At 50.9% G+C, this 15758-nt stretch overlaps 1 protein-coding gene across 1 annotated transcript; it reads left to right on the top strand.

The window, feature by feature from the left end:
* Positions 1-619: 619 nt before the first annotated feature.
* On the top strand, positions 620-15754 carry TRPV6 (transient receptor potential cation channel subfamily V member 6). Its single transcript, NM_001436068.1, is given in 15 exon segments — positions 620-976; positions 8516-8613; positions 8769-8891; positions 9263-9400; positions 9706-9804; positions 9951-10126; positions 10632-10778; positions 11165-11377; positions 11679-11765; positions 11865-11941; positions 12189-12354; positions 12701-12767; positions 13123-13391; positions 14479-14585; positions 14966-15754. Coding segments are annotated over 15 exon segments (2298 nt in total). The 5' UTR covers positions 620-728; the 3' UTR covers positions 15249-15754.
* The last annotated feature ends 4 nt before the right edge of the window (positions 15755-15758 follow it).

Here is a 15758-nt window from a genome sequence, read left to right as displayed (position 1 = left end):
AATGTACATTAAAGAGTGTACATAGCTTGCAAAACCTAACATCTTTACATTTCCTATCAGCCCTTCCAGAAAAAGTTTGCTGACCCAAAGGTGATGGGGACTGAGAGGAAAGTCTGGGAGAACTGAGAATCTTCACAATTTATATACCTATTTTGGGCCTGGCAAGAATGAAACGGGAAGAGTCCAGAAAATGGAATTCTCCAGGACATAAGTAGGGGGAGGCAGAGAGTGAGGCAGGTGGCTGGCAGAAGAAGCACTGTGGGAAAGTGGGGCACTCCCTCCTGGGAGCCCTCAACCCTGGGAATGGGCCTGCCCTGACTCCTCCCCTCCTTTCTCACTGCCTAGAGTCTCTCAGGGTAGGCCACTGGGTATTCTGACGTCCAAGGGAGGCCTCACCAGCCTCTCTGAAGGCCTCCCCGGTTGTGACTGGCCTGGGGGCAGGGAGAGAGCCCTGGGTGGAGAAAGAATTGGAGTTCGCACAAGGCCCCCTTGGTAGGTAGGTCTGTGGCTGGCCTGTCTCTTTAAATCTCAGGTAATTTGGGAGGAGGGAGGGAGTGTCCATGCAGCTTTGGCTCCTCCTGCTCACTCCCAGTAGGAGCTCCCGACAGGCCAGCCCTGCAGAGTCCTGGCTGGCTCTGCCAAGTGTAACAAACTCACAGCCCTCTGCAGACTGGCTGGGGCAGCTGGGAGACTCCCAAGGAACTCATCAGGAAGGCAGGAGACAGGAGACGGGACCTCTACAGGGAGAGGGCGGGCCGGCCCTTGGGGGGGCTGATGTGGCCCCAAGGCTGAGTCCCGTCAGGGTCTGGCCTCGGCCTCAGGCCCCCAAGGAGCCGGCCCTACACCCCATGGGGTTGTCCCTGCCCAAGGAGAAAGGGCTAATTCTCTGCCTGTGGAGCAAGTTCTGCAGATGGTTCCAGAGACGGGAGTCCTGGGCCCAGAGCCGAGATGAGCAGAACCTGCTGCAGCAGAAGAGGTAAAGCCCCCTTGGTCTGCTTCCCTTCCAACCTCCCCGGGCCTGCACCTCTACCCCTCACCCCTCCCTCACCTCCCATCTTTGTTTGGCACCTCTGGCTGGACAGGTGGTGCTCCCAGGCCCGGACTGGCTTCTTGGGAGCATTCTGTCTCAAGAGCCTCAGCCCGTAGGGCTGGTGAAAGAGGATGGGGCTGAGATGGGCACAGGTGTTTACTATCTTAAGATCTAATTCAATTCTGCACGCCTTTTGTGAGTACTTCCCTAAGGGCCAGGCGCCTTGCTGGGGCTTGTAAGGATAGAACATCATAGCCCCTCCACCCAAGAGGGGACAAGAGAGGACGGCAGATGAGGACAATGCCTTCCGTATCTCGACTGCTTGCCTCTAGAACAGTCTCTCTGGCAGGAACACATAGTATACATATGTTCGCATGGAGGAATGAGTGAACGATTGAATGAATGAAGCAGAGAGAACCACAGACACCAGGAACCAGAAAATAAGACAAAATGTGAAAAAAAAAGTTACCATTCCTATACATTTGTCTCATCAGACATTGACCAAGGCCTTACTATTTGCCAAGCACTGCGGGGATATGAAGACCCACAAAGCTCAAACCCAAACTTGAGGTTTATTTCTCTCTCTTAGTGTGGGTGGGGATGTGGGGGAAGCGGGTCAAAATAACAGATGTTCTGAGGACCTGTGCTCTCCTGCATTCAGGTGATGGAAATCGAGACTCTAGAGTTTAAGCCCTAAGGAAATTCACTGGCTGCTTCCAGCTTCTGAAAACTTCCTAAACCCATGTGCTGCTTTCTTCACCATGACAGCTTAGAGTACAGAGCCGGAGAGGAGAAGGGAACCGGAACTCGGGGCTATCCCTGCATGTGGTCTCTTCTTCAAGGTCTCTAATAGAGTTCCCTGCCCAGTTGGTGGCATGCTAGAGAGAAGTCCTGCCTGTTGGGGCTTTCCCTGGGTCACAAAGGAGGCAGATACTATGTCTGTTCATAGACGAAAGCCTGAAGTCTTTGTGTCTTTGGGTTTTTTTCTGTCCCCAGGAGTAGGAGCCTGCTTTAGCCTGACCAGGGAGGCTTCCTGGAGGCCCCTGTGTTTTCTTTTGCTGAAGGATTCTGGGCTGGGGATGGTCTCCTTCTGTGAATTGTGCCTTCCCGTCTCTCACTCCAGCCGCCCACCTCTACCCCAAAGGCCTGGGAGAGTGGGGACTGGAGCACATGTTTGGCTGATGACATCTTGGGGCAACAGAATGGCTTTGTTGTTAGAGAGTAGGTCGTCCTCACTGGCTTCACTCATCCTCTTCCCACTCTTAGGACCCCAGGGTCGGGGGATCCAGGCACAGCGTACAGAAAGGCCTGGGGGATTAGAAGGGGTGGTGGAGATTCCCTGTGTGGGATATCAGGGGAGAGCAGAGTGGAGGCCCTGAGCTGAGTCTGGCTGAGAATAGGCTGCTTCCGCATGTCCTGTCTGCCCCCACTTTTCCTCAGATCATATGGGGGCTGCCTCTGCAGCCTTTGGCTAGAAAGCCTTGATGTCACCCTTGGCAGGGATTCCCCCCTCCCTGCTCTGATCTCCCCACTGGCCTCTGCACTTTCTTGGTCGTCTTCTTCCTGGATATCAGGTGTCCAGAGCAATGACTCTCCTTTGGGTGGGCACTTCCCAGAAGGATGCTGAAATTGCCTGCAAGGGGAGTTTCCTAATCTGTGCCGTCAACTAAAGAGAAGGCATGGGGGCACTGAGATAAACATGGGATGACTAAGTAAATAGGAACAATATGGACAAGTGAGGGGTGAGCTAATGGAAGAAAGGAGCACACAATGATTGAGAACCCAGTGCTGTACTAGGTGCTACCACCTGCCTTATCTCTGTCATCCCTGTAACAATAATGGAAGGTGGGTCCTGTTATCCCCCTATGAATGGGGCAGGCTCAGAACCCCAGAGCAAGTAAATGGTGAAGTTGAATTTGTTCCAAAGGGGACTCAAAAGGAGAACTGCGGGGTGGGATTGGGTGAGATTCCATGGTGTACAGGATGGTCTAGTGGGAAAGGAAGGCTTTGAGTCTTTCCAGGATGATTGGTAACCCAAAACTCCTCTTTCTACAGTGGACGTTTCTTGGGGCTTAGCATGCAGCCCCCTCTGCTTAAATCTACGTTGTTGAGATCCAAGTCAAGCTCTCAACTTTCTCCCATGTCTTCCAGGTCATCTCTCCCTTGGGCTTGGATTTTCTCACTTCCTGATATTTAACGCATTACACATGTATCGAACATAAGGCACTCCACCTTTCTGCAGAAAATGAATATGACACAGTCCCTGCTCTCAGGGAGTTCTCATGCCTAGGAGCAAAGTTTACTGACAGGCACATACTTGGGCTAAAGGTGAGCTTAGTGGACATCACTAGAAGGGTATAAATGAGTGTTCTGGAAGCATAGAGGAGGAAGTGTGAGATCTGATTTCGGCTGCTGTGGGGTGTCCTGGGCAGCTTCATAGTGGCTGCTTAACCTGAACATACTCCCGCCCATATGCTGACACTTCGTCATCTAAGGAGCAATTTGGAGGGAATGCCATGCTTGTTGGAGCTTTTCTTAGGGTTAAATGCCTGCATGAAATACGTGAATCAAGGGTCTGAAAAGTCAGCCCTGGGCTTCTCTGGTATATTGTGCTCGCCTGCCACGGTAAATACTTACATACATGCCTACTTGCAAATGCGCAGATAGACATGTGCACAAAGGAGCTGTGGCACTTAGGATGGCAGCTGATTCCAAATCTCTAAACAACCACTTTGGCTTCCTCATCCCCACTGCCAGGAACATGAGCTGGAGGGAGATGGCTCACAAGTGCCCAATGTATGCCTCCACCCCACACATTACCGCTCTTTCCTTCATCTGTGGTCACTGCGCAGGCCTGCCCCCCCAACCTCCAAGAAAAATCAGGAGGAGCCATAAAACTAGAAGAACCACATAATTTAGTGGTCAGAGCCTGGGGCTGGATTCTTGGCCAGGCATCCTGCCTTTAACTCCATGTGATCTTCTGGCAATGATTTGATTATGCCGCTTCAGTTTCCTTTTCTGAAGCATGGGAGAACTATTCAGCTGGTGTTACAGGGTTGTGAAGAGCAAAAGTGATAATGAGTGAGATGCTGCAGGAATGAGAGGGGCCATGAACTTCCCCCGCATAGCATTGTATCCACCCAGGAATGTAAGGAGCCATGCACTCCGAGCAGCCCTGTTGTGTACCAGCACCAGCCCTGCCCAGAGGGCACACTCGCTGGTGGGAAAGGTATTTGTGGTGAGACCAGTGGGACCCATGCCTGTCTTCTCTAACTCCTCTTCCAGCCCTGATTAACACTGAGAATCACAACCAAGAAATGACCAGTGGGGTACGCATTGTGGCTTTGTCTCTGACTTGCTTCCTCCAGCTGTTACATGAGCAAATTTGACTCAATTTCTGGGGGCCTTTCTAGCTCTAAAAATCTTATTTGAACTTTTCTCAAGAGTCTTGTGATCCTGCCTTTTTTTCCAGCAACTAAAACCCAACCTGGACCCATGCACAGAGTGCACATATCTACAAGGATGGAGGAGCAGATGAGGGCATGGGGTGGAGGAGATGGAGAGAGGAAGTCAGGAATTTTTCCCTGGTGGCCCAGAGGCAACCCTGAGAGGGAAGTCATTGATCTGTTTGCTCAAGAAATAACGTGCTAGATTTTGTGCCAGGAAACCCTTAGTTGGGTTTTCACCACTCTAATGTTCAACTAGACCATTCAATTTTATTATAATTAATTGCCTAGTAAAAGAAAACATTCTAGAACCTGAAAATACCTTTCATATTGTTACAATTTCAGATTTGCTCTATAATCTCTTTTGACTACTTCATCAGTGGGAGCTTAAAAGGCTTCATCTTTCTTTCGTTCTTTCTTTCTTTTTTTTTTCGTTTCTCCCTTAGTTGAGTATTTAATGATCCATAAGAAAACATTTTTATGTATAGGATATTTCTGATTCCTTTCACAGTGAAGACTCCTCATTCTAAAACGGATTATGAATAATTGTACCTCTGAATCAGAGTTTCTTCACCTTGGCACTATTGACATTTTGGACAGGATAATTCTTTGCAGTCAGGGCTGTCCTGTGCAGGGTGCTTAGCCATGTCCCTGCCCTTGACCCCCGTGTTGTGATCTAAACTCCCGTGATGAGTTGCTACTGAAAAATCTATTTGTCCCCCAAGCGCAGGAATCTTTGGATAGATCCGCTCTGTGCACCTCCTTCAGGCACCCAAGGAGAGTCAGGTGTTTTGAGTTCAGCCTTACTCCCAAGCAGGTGAGCTAGGGCTTTCTGTGCTGTCCCCTTGTGGGCATATGAGGTTATTGCAAGTAATGGCTGGGCCGGACACCTTCAAAACCCATCCCCATGCAGGGCCCCCCTTTTTGCTGAATTCTGGAGTTTGCAGTCAGAGGAGGCTAGTTCTCTACAAACCTTGCTGGGTTGGGTCATAAGCTGGTTCTTCACGGAGGGTGTGGTCTGGCTAGGTTGCCAGATAAAATACAGGACACTCAGTTCAATTTAAATTTGAGATAACAAATAAGCTGCTAGTATAAGTGTATCCCAATATTGCATGTGATATTACTTATACTAAAAAAAAAATTGTGCATCTAACATTCAAATCTAACTGAGCATCTTGTATTTTTATTTGGTAATGCTAGCAACTCTGGGTCTGACAGTAGCTTTTTGTTTTCCCCAGGCCACTAGAGTGTCAGCAGAGGCTGAAAAATGAATTCATAGGAAATGGAGGTTTATGGGGGACACTTTCAGCTTCAGAGATGCGTAGGGACCAAAGGGGAATCTTTGAGCCTGCCACCGACTATGCCACCACTAACATCTAGGATACAGCAAGTAGAACTCTGGACTTGGAAAACGTGCTCTATTGGACCCATTTCTAGATTTGCCATCAATCTTTCACACATTTGGTCAAAATGGGACACAAATGTGGAAGCATATTGGAGGAGGGCAGGGAAGGAATATAAAGATGAGTTAGTGGCTGGTCTCTGCCCTCGAGTACCCTTAGCATAGAGGAAGAGACACAGATACATAGCAATTACAGCACCCAGTGAAAGATGCTGAAATAAAAGTAAGGCCACAGGAGAGAGTGAAGACCTTCCGTGCATCTGTATGTGTGTGTGTGTGTGGTGCTAGCGATTGCTTTTCCCCCAGTCTAGGGTATCTAGAGAGGAGAGCTTTGTGCAAATGGTTGATGTGGTGGTGGTGATGAAGGGAATGTAGAAAACTTGTTTTGAAGCTATGTTTGCATACCAAGTGTTCTATTTTTCACTTATACATGCTTGCTGAAGGTTGGCTTAGGGGGCAGCTGATGAAAATAATAAGGAGGAACAGTTAAGTCAAACCACCTTTTGGCATTGCTGCTGATTCATTCACTCTACAGATGGTGTCAGTGAGCATCTACACCATTCTAGGCGTATTTCTAAGCATAGGCGGTGCAGAAGACACAATGAACTGGGGGCTGGGGGAGTTGGATTCTAGAAGGAAAGAGCCATAGGGATATAGGGAGAATGGTGTGCTCTGCAGTGCTGAGACAGGATGAGACCAAAATGCCAGGTCTAAGGAGTGGGTGGGACACGCAGAGGGTGGAAAAGTAGTTGCACAAAGACCTTAAAGAGCTTCTATGTTCCTTATCCTTAGCATTTAAGGACCCATTGGACTTTTGCATTTGCCATTTGGAAAGATTATCTCAACAGCATCAAGAAGGATAGATGGGGATAGAGCGCAGGGAAACTGGTTAAAAGAATATTTTGCTAATCTTGGGCTAGAGAATGAGGACTTGAATTAATGAAGGTTAGCAGGAGCAAGAAGGTAGGGACTGAATGAAGAAAGAGCTTTCCATGTTGAACTGACAGGACGTGGTGGCTGCTGCTGTGCATGGGGGCAGGGCAGAGGAGATGAGTGAGCTGATGTCTCCTCTCTGATTGCCCTCCCACCTCCAGCTCTGGAGTCAATTTCTTGCCACTGCCAGCATTTTAGAATGTGAGCTCCTGTCTATGTCTTTTTATATGTCACATAATTGTCAAATTATGGATAAATAGAGTTATTTCATTTACTCCCATAGAAAGACCAAATGGCTCCAGGCCAAGAGAGAAAATTGAATCAAAGGGACCCATGTGTCTTAGTTGGGGTAAGTTCTAATTTTAAAAGAGACTTTTTAGCACACAGTAGGAATAAGAATAAAGAGATGATCTGGGGAGTCAGAGAAGACAATTTTGCCTAAAACAAGCGAGAAGTGGATAATAAGGAGAGACTAATCTGACTCAGGGAAAGAAACTGATCCATGAATCCCAAATTGGGTAAATCCAAGAAGGGTCAGAAGAGGGCAGAATGGGAACATTCAGATTGACATGAAATTCAATGAATGAATCCTCTAGATTGGATTCTCTTTTTTCTCTGCACCTATCATTGTTGCCCATAGTTTATGTCTTAGGGGCCAATAGCCAAAACAAACTAGCACCTAGAGTCCTCTAGACAGCTGGTCTGAAAATGATGGAGAACACTGCTTCGCCAACTTTAATGTGAGCTGTTTGGAAACTCAGCCCCCTGAGCTTGTGTCTGATTTATTGCCACTGGTTTTTGCATGCAAGGATCACTTGAGCAATGCTTCTCAAACTTTCATATGCCCAGGAATCAGCTAGAAATCTCAAACTGCAGATTTGGATTCGCTAGGTGGAAGGGTCAGTCTGAGCATTTCCATTTCTTGTAAGGGCTCATGTGCTGCTGCTGATCCAGGGGTCCACTTTAAGAAGGAAGGCTGTTGAGATGATATGAGAAGAAAGACGAGAGACAGAAAGGAAGAGACAGAAAATGAATGAATGAATGAATGAACACCTAGGAGGAAGGGAAGCTGGGAGCCAGGCTTGTTCTTATGGTCCACTGTTCTTTTGTGTTAAGCCCTGAAGATGCTATTGTTGGGAGGGAAGTACCAGTATTGAAGGGTTCTGCTGAGAAGGTTGAGTAGGCAGAGGATGGTGCACCAGGAGAAATCCTGCTAGCCTCTGCATATGACTTCCTCCACAAATATGAGACAGGAATTCCTTGCACTCCTCGGTCCATGCAAAACAAGGCTTATCCTGGAGGGCAATCTCAGGGCACCTGGTGAGGGTAAAACAGGACCACTCCAGGGGTAAACTGGTTAGCAGGTAAGCCACATGTCTAAATAGAACTCCTCCCCTCTGTACCTGAAATGCACTGATAATACATTCACACATGATATGTTCTGGTCCCAGGACCCCAGGAGGGAGGGGGAAGGAAACCAGGCATGGACAATCTCAAACGCGCGCAAAATGGGCAACAAGTTGATGTGTATTTACTGACTGTAAAGAGAAAAGACATCAATGGCCCCACCTGCCTTGATTGAAGACCCTGAGGTTCCTGCTGCTGAGGCACATACCTCTGTGTATAATGGAGTCAAGCCAGGGTGTTTCCCTCCACAGCTAGGTATGCTTACTGTCTCCAGCTTTCCTATCCATTCCTTTGTAGGATCTGGGAGTCTCCTCTCCTTCTAGCTGCCAAAGAGAATGATGTCCAGGCCCTGAACAAGTTGCTCAAGTATGAGGACTGCGAGGTGCACCAGAGAGGTAAGAAGCAGACACGCAGCATGATCTCCTAGGTGAGCCCCACACATGGGGCCTCCCAGGAGTGCCCAGGACCTTGTGCTATTGGCCTCTGAATCTATTGTCCCCAATCCCCTGTCCCATGGAAGCCATATAACCCACCTCTCTGTAAATGCCAGGAGCCATGGGGGAAACGGCGCTACACATAGCAGCCCTCTATGACAACCTGGAGGCCGCCATGGTGCTGATGGAGGCTGCCCCGGAGCTGGTCTTTGAGCCCATGACATCTGAGCTCTATGAGGGTGAGGGGCCCACGGGCCTGGGGTGAAGAGCAGGAGTGGCTGATGGGGTATTTCAAGTCAGTCTCTGGTGGATAATTTGGGAAAGACAAAGGGGATCTGAGCCTCCTACTCTTTTTTCTCTTCTCTGCCTCCCTTCTGTGTCAGTCCTGACTGCCCATCACTAGCATGCCTGCCCCCTGAAATGCCAGGGGGCCTAGAGAAGAGGAAGAGATGGGCAGCAGCTGGATCCCCTGGGAATCCTGAACACCCGAGGGCTCCCTGTTCTCCATTCCAGGCTGCCCCCGAGGGAAAGAGACCAGGGGTGCATAAGGGAGGGACCCCCTGCAGGATCCTGGGGACAGACCCCTGACTGACAGCTGTCTCTGGGCCAGGTCAGACTGCACTGCACATCGCTGTTGTGAACCAGAATGTGAACCTGGTGCGAGCCCTGCTTGCCCGCAGGGCCAGTGTCTCTGCCAGAGCCACAGGCACTGCCTTCCGCCGTAGTCCCCACAACCTCATCTATTTTGGTGAGAGCAGGTCTGGGCTTGGAGGACGGGCAGGTTGGAAAGGTGGGCAAGGCAGAGCAGGGCCAGGCAGAGGAGGATCCTGCCTTCAGCTGTATCTGTTGGGCAGCTGGAAGGAACAATCCTTTGAGGGCTTAATTAGGTTAGAGGCCAATTTACCCCACGACCCTCCCTCTGGTTCTGCATGAAAACTGTCCCCAGGCCCTGAGCTGAGATGTGGGGGAAGAGAAGGTTGTCACTTGGGGGAGACTGCCCACCCCATCCTGCCATCCTGTGCTCTCCTGCCATGGATCTCTCTGTGTCCACAGGGGAGCACCCTTTGTCCTTTGCTGCCTGTGTGAACAGCGAGGAGATCGTGCGGCTCCTCATTGAGCATGGAGCTGACATCCGGGCCCAGGACTCCCTGGGTAAGAGCTGGGATGGGGAGGGGAGCTGAGATGCTGCAGGGAGCGAGGGGCAGGGTGAGGAGAGGGACTGGGACCTTCAGGAAGACCCCAGGGTGGGGATGGGGACTTTAGGCCAGTGGCCACATGATACCCTGTGTCCTCCCCAGGAAACACAGTGTTACACATCCTCATCCTCCAGCCCAACAAAACCTTTGCCTGCCAGATGTACAACCTGCTGCTGTCCTACGACAGACATGGGGACCACCTGCAGCCCCTGGACCTCGTGCCCAATCACCAGGGTCTCACCCCCTTCAAGCTGGCTGGAGTGGAGGGTAACACTGTGGTGAGAGACACTCCCCATCCCTGAGGTGTCTTTCTAATGACCCTCAAACTATCCTGTTGGCCCTAGGAGAAACAGAGGTGAACACGATCCCTGATGCTTAGGTCCCACTCTCAACTCATAAAAAATTTTCATCCCCTCTTACTCTTGTTACCTGTTCTCTTTCTTGCCCACTCTTTTTCCCCTGAGGCATTGGGGGTTACAGAGTCTAGATCCCAAGCTGGGATTATCTGTAATGCCCCAGCCCACCTTTCCCTTTCAGCCCCCAGAGCAGGGCCCTCCAGCCTCTCGTCTCTCCTTTCCAAGCTCTGGAGGGAGTCATGGGAGAGGATGAGGAACCTAGGGCATCACTGTGAATGTGGGTTCTTCTGCCCTCTAAAGGCTGTCATCAAAATGAAAGGGCAGCCACCCTCTCCAGGGGTGCTATCCTCCTGCACATGCATCCTATCCACATTCTGTGACTGTCCCCTTTGCTTACTGCTCCTGAGTCATCTTCACTTTCCCTTAGATGTTCCAGCACCTGATGCAGAAGCGGAAGCACACCCAGTGGACATATGGACCACTGACCTCGACTCTATATGACCTCACAGAGATCGACTCCTCAGGGGATGAGCAGTCCCTGCTGGAACTTATCATCACCACCAAGAAGCGGGAGGTACGGTTCATCACAGCAGGCTGTGTCTGGGGAGGGGTGTCAGGGTCTCTGAGCTGCCTGTTCTCCTTTTTTTTTTTTTTTGAGATGGAGTCTTGCTCTGTCACCCAGGCTGGAATGCAATGGCGCGATCTTGCTCACTGCAAGCTCTGCTCCCAGCTTCAGGCCATTCTCCTGCCTCAGCCTCCCAAGTAGCTAGTACTACAGGCGCCCGCCACCCAGGCCCAGCTAATTTTTTGTATTTTTAGTAGAGACAGGGTTTCACCGTGTTAGCCAGGATGGTCTCGATCTCCTGACCTTGTGAATCTGCCTGCCTCTGCTTCCCAAAGTGCTGGGATTACAGGCGTGAGCCACCTCGCCCAGCCCTGCCTGTTCTCTTTCTGTTGCAGGCTCGCCAGATCTTGGACCAGACACCAGTGAAGGAGCTGGTGAGCCTCAAGTGGAAGCGGTACGGGCGGCCATACTTCTGCATGCTGGGTGCCATATACTTGCTGTACATCATCTGCTTCACCATCTGCTGCATCTACCGCCCCCTCAAGCCCAGGACCAATAACCGCACGAGCCCCCGGGACAACACACTCTTACAGCAGAAGCTACTTCAGGTGATATCCTTGTAGGAGCAGATCAGCAGGGCAGGACTTGACTCTCTGTTCTCAGACTGGTGTCCCTTCCCTTCCTCACACCATTTCTCCCCTTGCTCTAATCTCAAATATTTGGGTACAAACTCCAAATGCATGCCCACAGAAACACACATATGCTCTTACTCTGAGAGCAGAGTTTGAGAAGAGCCAAACCTAACAGATTAAAAAGAATCTGCTGAGGCTGGTGACCCTGGGCACCATGGAAACGCAGGGCAGATGCCTGAAAGCCCTGAGCGTTTTGACCATTCTTCTCCCCCATCAGGAAGCCTATGTGACTCCTAAGGATGACATCCGGCTGGTGGGGGAGCTGGTGACTGTCATTGGGGCTATCATCATCCTGCTGGTAGAGGTGAGATGTGGATGGAATCTGGGCGAGGCTGTCTGCCCCAGGAATCCAGACTGAGTTCTGGTATCTGAGTGCCTTTGTGTCTCCCTGACTTCTCTTCAGATTCCAGACATCTTCAGAATGGGGGTCACTCGCTTCTTTGGACAGACCATCCTTGGGGGCCCATTCCATGTCCTCATGTGAGTTTCCTTCCTGTTACTCCCATCCCTTCCCTCAACAGGGCTCCAGTTCCACTCCCTGGATTCCTGACCTCTCAAGAACCTTAGCTCCAGAGTCCCCTCTCTAGTGCTATGTGTATGACCCTGTGCATTGAGTGTGGAGAGGCTGAATCTGCATGTGTGGGTACTTTCCCAGCTATATTCTTGCTGTCAGGTCCCCAGGATCATCCCAGCCCTCCCCTCACCACCCTCCTCCCTGCTTCCCCAGCATCACCTATGCCTTCATGGTGCTGGTGACCATGGTGATGCGGCTCATCAGTGCCAGCGGGGAGGTGGTACCCATGTCCTTTGCACTCGTGCTGGGCTGGTGCAACGTCATGTACTTCGCCCGAGGATTCCAGATGCTAGGCCCCTTCACCATCATGATCCAGAAGGTCAGTCCTCCCCACAAGCTCCCTAGAGAAAGGCCCCAGAGCCGCAGTCAGCAGACAGTCCCACAAAGGGCCGAACAGTAGACATTCCAGGCTCTGCAAGCCACGCATGGCCTCACTGCATGTTTTTCTTCTTTTTTAACGATCCTTTAAAAATGTAGAAACCCTTTTCAGTTCAAAGGCCACACCAAAACAGGTCAGGTAGATCTGGTCCACAGGCCATAGATAGCCAATCCCTGTCCTGGAGGGTGAAGCTGTGAGATTTGTCGGGGTTAGACCTATTAGAGGTTGGATGGGGCAACTGCTTGGGGAATGTGTGCAGATGTTCTCTGCCTCCTGCTCCCTCTAGATGATTTTTGGCGATCTGATGCGATTCTGCTGGCTGATGGCTGTGGTCATCCTGGGCTTTGCTTCAGGTAATCATCTGTCCAGGACCAGGGGCCAAGGCAGGGAGGAGATGAGAAAGTCTAGGGGTCACTGGTTCTGGCTAAACTTGGGGAGGAGGAGTAATGCAGAGATCAGAGGAGACCATATGATGTCAGAGGATGTCCAGAGGTCAGAAAAATTGGGAGTGTTAGGGAGAGGTGGCTCTTAGGATCAAGAAGATGAGGCTTATAGAAAACTAGGGACCATAAAAACCCAAAGTTTGGAGCACTGCAGAGCTGATGATATTGAGATGAAGGGACCAGGATGGACATGGATGCAGAGCCCAGGGTGGACTGGTCGTCTGCATGGTTGCCATGGTAACCCTCACCCCCTTGGGTGGAGCAGCCTTCTATATCATCTTCCAGACAGAGGACCCCGAAGAGCTGGGCCACTTTTACGACTACCCCATGGCCCTGTTCAGCACCTTCGAGCTATTCCTTACCATCATTGATGGCCCAGCCAACTACAACGTGGACCTGCCCTTCATGTACAGCATCACCTACGCTGCCTTCGCCATCATCGCCACGCTGCTCATGCTCAACCTCCTCATTGCCATGATGGGCGACACTCACTGGCGAGTGGCCCATGAGCGCGATGAGCTGTGGAGGGCCCAGGTGAGCCCCCTGGTGGCTGGGAGGGTTAGGGCAAGTCATCACCTTCCTACCAAGGAACCTGCCAAGCTGAGAGAGAGGCAGGATATCTCCACCCGACTTATGTTTGGACAGTTGTGGCAAAGCAAGCAAAATCATGCAAAATGTACAGAAGCACTGATTAGCAATTCAACCAGGCAATACTGGAATCGCTGAGAAGAATGCCTCACAGTTCTCTCAACAGTTAAAAGCTCAGTGTTTTCTAGAGGAATCAACAAGAAATAAAAGAAAATTAACAGTGGCTAAAACTGCACTCTGTACATTTTGTTCCCAAATAAAAACTGGAGTATCAAGTCTTCTTGATGATATTTAAGTCTGCAACATTTGATATGGAAAGCTGGATGTGTTAAAAAAAATAATGCCACCCAAACTACCTATAGTAGCAGAAGCTATCTTCAGCCAGACCTTCAAATAGGGAGAGAAGACCATGAGATGAATCAAATCCTCATTTAACAAACACCTAGAAAATAATTTATCTAAAAAAAATTATTGCAGCAAAATAATGGAAATTTCCCAAACTGGAAGGCATTTAATTATGCTGTGTAGAAAACGGAGTGGAAAAACTAAGCTGGGAAATAAGGTTCGCTGAGAAAAATATTTTCTCCAGGAATATATATTGATATTCTAAGTGGGATGTTTATATTTATAAGTGGCCTTTATGTCTGTAGGGTCAAAATATCTGGGAGCCCTTAAGAGCCCTTTCTATTTGCTTTGTCTGGTGCCTGTGCTCCTGGGAATGGGGCTTCCGCCTCCTGTCTTTCTCCTGCCTCTGGCCTGGCTGCATCACGGATGTCAGAACTGTTGGTCTCAAGCTCTATCAACTCTCTCCCACTGAAGATGGTCAACAAAGGCTGCCCCACCTCCCAGATCCAGGGGTGTAGTTCATCACCCCTGGGGAAACCACGAGCTCCCAAGTTTCCTTGGCATTGCTAGACTGTTTTCCTTTGCCCTGCATCCTCTCCTCCTCCCGCCTTCTTCTCCATCTGCAGCTCTCTTTCCTCTGTCTGCACCCAGCCTCATCTCTGACTTCCCCTTTTGTCCCCTTACACAGATTGTGGCCACCACGGTGATGCTGGAGCGGAAGCTGCCTCGCTGCCTGTGGCCTCGCTCTGGGATCTGCGGACGGGAGTATGGCCTGGGGGACCGCTGGTTCCTGCGGTGAGTGACATGCGGGGGTAGGTGTCCCCTGAGAAGCCTCATCGGCAGGGTATCCCTCTGCTCAGACAGCTTCCTGCTCCTGGGGTCCCTGTGGAGGCCTGTATGCTCCCTAGGCTCTATGCTTGTTGACCGAGCTGGTGAGGAAGGGGTCCCGTCTGGAGCCTGGATTTCTCCAAGCATCCAGGGAGCCTGTGGCAGAGTCCGCTGCTTCCTGGGGCCTAGCTGCCAAGGGGCCAGTGACCCAGGCATCCACCATGGCTGCCCAGAAGGGAAAAGGCCAGCAATGGCAGGGATGGGGGGACCAGGGGATAAGAGACAAGCATCCTTCTTGTATCTGCTCTTCAAGTCCTGGCTGTGTCTCAAGTCCCTGCATTCCACAGAGTGGAAGACAGGCAGGATCTCAACCGGCAGCGGATCCAACGCTACGCACAGGCCTTCCACACCCGGGGCTCTGAGGATTTGGACAAAGACTCGGTGGAAAAACTAGAGCTGGGCTGTCCCTTCAGCCCCCACCTGTCCCTTCCTACCCCCTCAGTGTCTCGAAGTACCTCCCGCAGCAGTGCCAACTGGGAAAGGCTTCGGCAGGGGACCCTGAGGAGAGACCTGCGTGGGATAATCAACAGGGGTCTGGAGGACGGGGAGGGCTGGGAATACCAGATTTGACTGCGTGCTCTCACTTGACTTCCCGGAACTTGCTCTCATTTTCCTGGGAGCATCAAACAAAACAAAAACCAAACACCCAGAGGTCTCATCTCCCAGGCCCCAGGGAAGAAAGAGGAGTAGCATGAATGCCAAGGAATGTACATGGAGAATCACTGCTCCAGGCCTGCGTTACTCCTTCCGTTCTGGGGCAGATGGAGCCCAGCCCAAGCACGGGGCTGGGAGGGCGTGAGGAGCTCTCCTGCGGCCTGCTCCTCACCCATTCCGACAGGAGCACCGCACATCTGAACGCTGTAGAAACAGGCCAGCCGCTCAGGCACTTGGTCTCCACCTCAGGGTCATAAGCGGGGAGAGAGAGTGCCCTTCCCAGGGCATCCAGGCAGGTGCAGGGAGGTGCAGAGCTTGTGGAAAGCATGTGAGTGAGGGCGACAGGAAAGGCTCCGGGGGTGGGGTGAAGTGGAGCTAGGTCTTGCCAACTCCATCTTCAATAAAGTCATTTTCGGATCCCTGCCC

The sequence above is a fragment of the Macaca mulatta genome, chromosome 3, assembly GCF_049350105.2.
Source record: "Macaca mulatta isolate MMU2019108-1 chromosome 3, T2T-MMU8v2.0, whole genome shotgun sequence".
Taxonomy (NCBI): Eukaryota; Metazoa; Chordata; class Mammalia; order Primates; family Cercopithecidae; genus Macaca; species Macaca mulatta.
Note: the sequence above shows the minus strand (reverse complement) of the source record. Positions and strands in the feature narration are given on the sequence as shown.